Source organism: Schistocerca piceifrons, chromosome 10 (assembly GCF_021461385.2).
Source record: "Schistocerca piceifrons isolate TAMUIC-IGC-003096 chromosome 10, iqSchPice1.1, whole genome shotgun sequence".
NCBI lineage: Eukaryota > Metazoa > Arthropoda > Insecta > Orthoptera > Acrididae > Schistocerca > Schistocerca piceifrons.
Genome location: NC_060147.1, coordinates 111,436,007 through 111,442,006, shown reverse-complemented (window position 1 = coordinate 111,442,006; position 6,000 = coordinate 111,436,007). Strand labels below are relative to the sequence as shown.

Below are 6,000 nucleotides of genomic sequence, written 5' to 3'. Positions count from 1 at the left end.
AAGACAGGTGTAATAAATACTGGTCAATAATTGTCTGGACCTTCCTTGCTGCATGCTCTGAAAATAGTGATCACTTTACTCTTTTTTTTTTTTTTTTTTTTTTTTTTTTTTTTTTTTTTTTTAAAAAAAAGGTAGAGTACAGTTCAGGAATATTCCTTGTTCCATGGTTAAGTTTATGAGAAAAGCCAGAGGCTTCATCACCCACTGCAGGCAGCATTTAATTACTCTACTGGACATACTATCTAACCCATCAGTATTTTTTTTTTTTGAATCTGTATTATTTTTACTAATTCTGGTTCATTTTTTGGGAGAAGGAACATGAGGAGTACTTCATATTCATTATGTGTCAGAATTTGCCCACTACCTCAAGATAATGTTGAGTTAAAGTATTACCGATTTCTTTAGAGTTCGTGATTTCCTTTCCATTTTTGTTGGTAGTCATATTTCCACTGTTTTTCATGTCTACATCTTCCCTCTCTTTCATTGTGTGTAATCGTATGGTCTTTGTGATGTTATCAGAAGCTATAATTTTGTTCATCTGTAATTGGTTTTTGGTTTCTTTTATCAACTTCTTATATCCTGCCCTATAGGCATCACGTTTTGCTTGTGCTGGATTTATGAGAGATTGTACGTAGTTTTTAATGCTTCCCTCTTCCAGTTTACATTTGCTGAGACCCAATTTTTATTTATTTTTTTTCACTTCTTTAGGGCCAGCAGTGTAATAAGTGTCAGATAATGACACCAGTTATTAGACAGGTGCCCCAGAATAGCTGCTTATAATAAATAATCTTTATTTTCAACACACTGTTTTGCCATTTACCATCTTTTTCAAATACTTGCGAATAATACAATTTTGGTGAGACTGTGCATAAAAGTGAATGTCACATATATGAAAGTGACTATATTGTATTCACGTCTAGAATGATGTAATGTCCACATTACGTCATTAGCGAACTGTCTTATAACTTTTACTGCTTTGATAAGATGATAAATGACAAATATATTGAATTTAATATGTTAATTATGGTTGGCTGATCTACTCTTAAGACATTATATGTTTAACAGATATTATACAGATGAATAGTGATATTATTTTACTAACTAAATTTTGTCTTGATTATCTTTCGTAGTTGCATATGTTATTTCCAATTTATCCGTTTTCGTGTTCTAAAAGTTCAATAAGGTATTTGAGGTAGTACTTGTGTGTACATTCCGTATGCTTGTTTAACATTTCTTGTGGAAATTCTCTCATGGGTATATATATTTACAATTCTTCAAGACTGTTCATGGAGACAGGTAGAATAACTAGTTTAGCTTTTTTCTACATTTGAAAAATCAAGCCCAAACTGCAGATATAATTGACAATACACTCCAAATTCTGCACGGAATACCAAAAGGTTTTGCAATGAACATTCTTGAACTGGAAATCTATGTACATACGAGAAAATATCCACACGAAGTATTAAACAAGCATACAGGGTTTAGACACAAGTACTATTTCAAATACTTTTTTGAACTTGTAGAACTCTAAAATGGATAAACCGAAAGTAATGTAAGCAAATGTAAACAACAACCAAAGAGAACTGTAAAAAAAATTAGTTAATAAAATAATATTGCCGTTCACCTGTATGATATTTGTAAATATATAATGTTGCAAAAAATAAGTGACAGTTATAAGACAGTTCACTGATGACCTGACATGGCATCATTCTAGACATGAGTACAATATAATTACTTTAATATAAATGACATTTACATTTATGCATCTTCTCAACAAAACTGTATTTGCACCCACTTGATAATTGTGATAAATGCTAAAAGAGTCTGTCGTGAATAAAGATAATAAAGATTAGTTGTTATAAGTAGCTATTCTGGTGCATCTTTTGAACAAGCAACTTTCACTTACCATCGGTATTCCTACGTACTAATGAACATGCGACATCTAAGTAACAGATTAATGTTTTGGAGAATGTTTCCCCATTAGGTATATACCGCTCCAATCTTTAGATTGTATTTATGTTTATTGTCGCCATATGTTTGATTGCTTTTTTTGTTGCAATGCTAAAGATTTTTCCTGTCTGATACCTCTATTAATGCCCCATGGTGTTCAACAATGTCTGTGCTTGACCTGTAATTATTTTCTGTATTGTTGTATATTGGTAATTACATCATCAATTAATGTCTCTTATCTTTACCGCTAGATTTAGACAAATGTTGTATGCGTGTATGATAGAGTATGCATCATTCTTAAATGCTGTTTCCAGATGCAATTACATCAACATTAGAAATGTGATTGAATTTAACTGTCTTACCTCTTCAGCATACTGATACATGCAGAATAATCTCTCTCTCTCTCTCTCTCTCTCTCTCTCTCTGTCTGTGTGTCTGTGTGTGTGTGTGTGTGTGTGTAGGGGGAGTGTTCCAATAGCTTATTCATTCTGCTACTCTGTATGCAACTACTGAAATGATGTATGTTTTCATCACAACCCACCTTTTATTTCATTCGGTCAAAACATTACCTGTGGTAGGGCTTATCCATCTGCTTTAGCTTACAACAGAGGTGTGACATCTTCATCTATGATCACTAGACTTTTCCTCTAAGAGTGGTGTATATAAAATAAAAGAAGCTAGAAGACCACAACAAAATACAACAAGACTGCCAATGGCATTTCGCAGTAAGGTGGTATTTATCTGGTGACCAGGACCGAAGAGCATCTGCAGTCACGCGCATTCTTCTTAGCTGTTTCCTACACAGTACATTCTAATTCTGTGAGTGCTATTTTAGAGTTGCTAGATCATTAATGTTGCCATTTTATCACTTCAAATAAATAAAAGATATTTCAAATCCAATGTGACTAGAAGAAGGGATCGGTTGGTAGGACATGTTCTGAGGCATCAAGGAATCACCAATTTAGTATTGGAGGGCAGCGTGGAGGGTAAAAATCGTCGAGGGAGACCAAGAGATGAATACACTAAACATTCAGAAGGATGTAGGTTGCAGTAGGTACTGGGAGATGAAGAAGCTTGCACAGGATAGAGTAGCATGGAGAGTTGCATCAAACCAGTCTCTGAACTGAAGACCACAACGATCATTGCAACAGAAACTGAAACAACATTACTGTAAATGATTATATTCCACCTGCATGTTCCTTAAACATATTTGTAATTATCTTACTTCAAAACAGTTTTTATCATTATTAATACGATTTTACTGGAATGTCAACTTAATAACAATGTTAAAAAAAGCAATCTCGGGTTTCACAGCACTAGACAGCTTAAGAGTCCACTATGACACACACAGCCCAGTAACAATAGTTGAGGAGTATTAAATTTTCATCCAGTTACACAGGTAAAGCCAAGATGTAGTTGGTATTAAGAGTTAAAGTTCCCTTTAAATATTGTATCATCTAAAAAGGGAAGAAATAGGCTGTTTTCAGCGCAAATACTGTTATTTCACTCATTATCACTGCTACTGATACTGGTACTATAACCGTCACCATCTTCATCACTCTCAAAACTGTCATTATGTGCTTCACCTACATCACCAGGTTCGGCATTCTCTTCCTCTGCAAGTTCCTCGTCACTCTCGTGATCCTCCATGTTGTAAACTGGCTCCTCCTCTTCAATGGTGCCGTGGACTTCAAGACTGGGCATCTGCTCACTCAGACCATCAACAACTTTAGGGTCACCTCGACACCCTTTGATTATCAGCTTCCTGCGACACGAATGGAAATACTATTGTTAATGTGACAATGATTCCATCCAACAGAAATATATCTATATGACAAATGTTTGCACAATAATATTGCTGGCAGACTGCAATTACTTATGTGCAGGATCTTATTTACACACAAAAAAATAATCTGAAAGAAGGTGCAAAAGAGAGAAACAAAAGGAAAAGGAGAGAAAGAGAGTAAACAGGGACAGAAAGAGGGTAAAAGTCTGCAAAAGACGCAAGTGTAATAATGCAAGCTAAATGATAACTTTGTGAGACTACTCTTCTGTACAATGTACGTATTTGGAACACCATCGAAATTACAGCTTCAGTTGACGGAAAAATATATATAAAAATGGTATTAGCATGGGAAGTGCCATATCAGGTCTTTCTAACAGATATCTTCATCAATCATTTACAAATAAAGTGTTTTCACCAGCACCTCAATTATGCTAAGAAGATAACATATTATTACAGATATGCAGGTGATACACTCTTGCTTATCAAAGGCAATAGATCCGATATTGATGAAATTCTGAACAAATTAAATTGTCTTCATGAAAAAATCATCTTCACAATGGAAATTGGCACAATGGGCTCTATCAGTTTTCTGCATCTAACTATAAAGAATGATAATGGCAGGCATGTATTCAGAATCTTCAGAAAAGCAACATATAGATATGTTATTCTAGACCAATTCTAATCACCACTATTCACATAAGAAAGCCTTTCTCCATTTTGCCTTTAACAGAATTTTTAAACTACCTTTGTCAAACTCAGACTATGAGTCGGAACTTAAAATAATACAGTATACTGCTGGAAAAAATAATCATCCCAATGAACATGTACAACAAAATTGCAAAGAGCAAAAAAAGAATCCTGAAAATAATGTAGGGCAAGCTAAGAAATATCACTATGCTGTATTATGGGACTATTGGCATGAGAACAGATTCAGTTTTTAAAAAACAAAATATAGTGGTTTCCTTTACAACAGAACCTCTTCGTCAATAACATCCACATATTCAACTATTTGCAGGAATCGGGAGTCTATATAAGTTCTCGTGGTGAATATAATGCTATTGATATAGGACTAACAGGAAGAAAGCTAGAGGTGAGGTATTGTGAGTATGTGGCTTTAAACAGAAAAGGTACAGCGGAGGGATCTAATTTTGTGGCACATTTGGCATGCTCTCCCAGATTTAACATCACAGCTTAAATTGTTGCATACAGGGTTTAAGGGCAGATATCTAGAACCCCTCAGACATGGCGATATTCTGCAGTCAAAAACAAAACTGCCTGACAGTGTCCTCTCGGAGTTCTTCATGGGCTGTCTGGCTCCTGAAGTTTAAAAATTAGAAGTCCATCAGTCTCCCAGGAAAATATTAACACATCTTTGGGTGAGTACTTATACAGTGCCACTATAGTTGCTCACAGTATGAGAAGTTTACCGTACGGATTATCTGTACACCTTTGTTTTGCTAACTTGATACACACTTTATTTCTAATGATCAGTAACATCAGTGTAGGTTACAATATTTTTCATAATTTACATTTGTTAGTATAAACAGTTAATATTAACATCACAAAAAGCAAACTGTATCAATACATCTATTGGTCAGCATCTGCAAGTAAATATTTTTGAAACAGTTCGTCCATAATGCAAATATTGGTTTACTGAAAGAATAAAAGTTCTTGCATCTATAATTTTTTCACACTAGCTTGTAAATAATTTATAAAATGAAATTGAAATAGATTTATTTGGATTTGACACACCAGAGGGCATAGTTGTATGATCTTGTTTTGGCTTTCAGTTCCAGATGGACAAAATATTTTAATAAGAAAGATATGTATTTTTTTAATATCTGCTACAGTGTTACTAATATCATGGTTTTGTTGACACATATTTCTAGAAAAGACAGGTCTATTGGTACACAAGCAATTTGAAATTGTTTGTGTTTGTGTAATTTTGCACTATGTTTTTTTTACAAGATACAATATTTTTAATTCTATAATTCTGTATTTTGATTAATATAAATCTCTGTACAACCTATTTTCTTCAGACGTACTAACAAATACTGTGTACTATAAATATATTCAATACAGAGGACACTGATGGTGTCCATACAAACATGGAGCTTAGCTGCATAAGTTTTTGTAAGCAGCTGGCTTAATTAGAATCTTTTCACTATTAACACCTATGTTTGAAGTTATATTTGGTGCATTATTATACAAGTCCATTGGATTTAGTCTTAGTATGCATGTTCCCCTGTGAAACTCAATGTTTT

The 6,000-nt window shown here is 34.0% G+C and overlaps 1 protein-coding gene across 1 annotated transcript in view; it reads right to left on the bottom strand.

Annotated features, from left to right (window-relative positions):
• Positions 1-3,115: 3,115 nt before the first annotated feature.
• The window catches only part of LOC124719076, a 90,102-nt gene continuing 87,217 nt past the window's right edge, over positions 3,116-6,000 (bottom strand). The window contains exon 8 of the mRNA XM_047244757.1: positions 3,116-3,715. Coding sequence (XP_047100713.1) covers positions 3,454-3,715 — 262 coding nt within the window. The 3' untranslated portion in view covers positions 3,116-3,453. The remainder of the gene's footprint in view (positions 3,716-6,000) is intronic.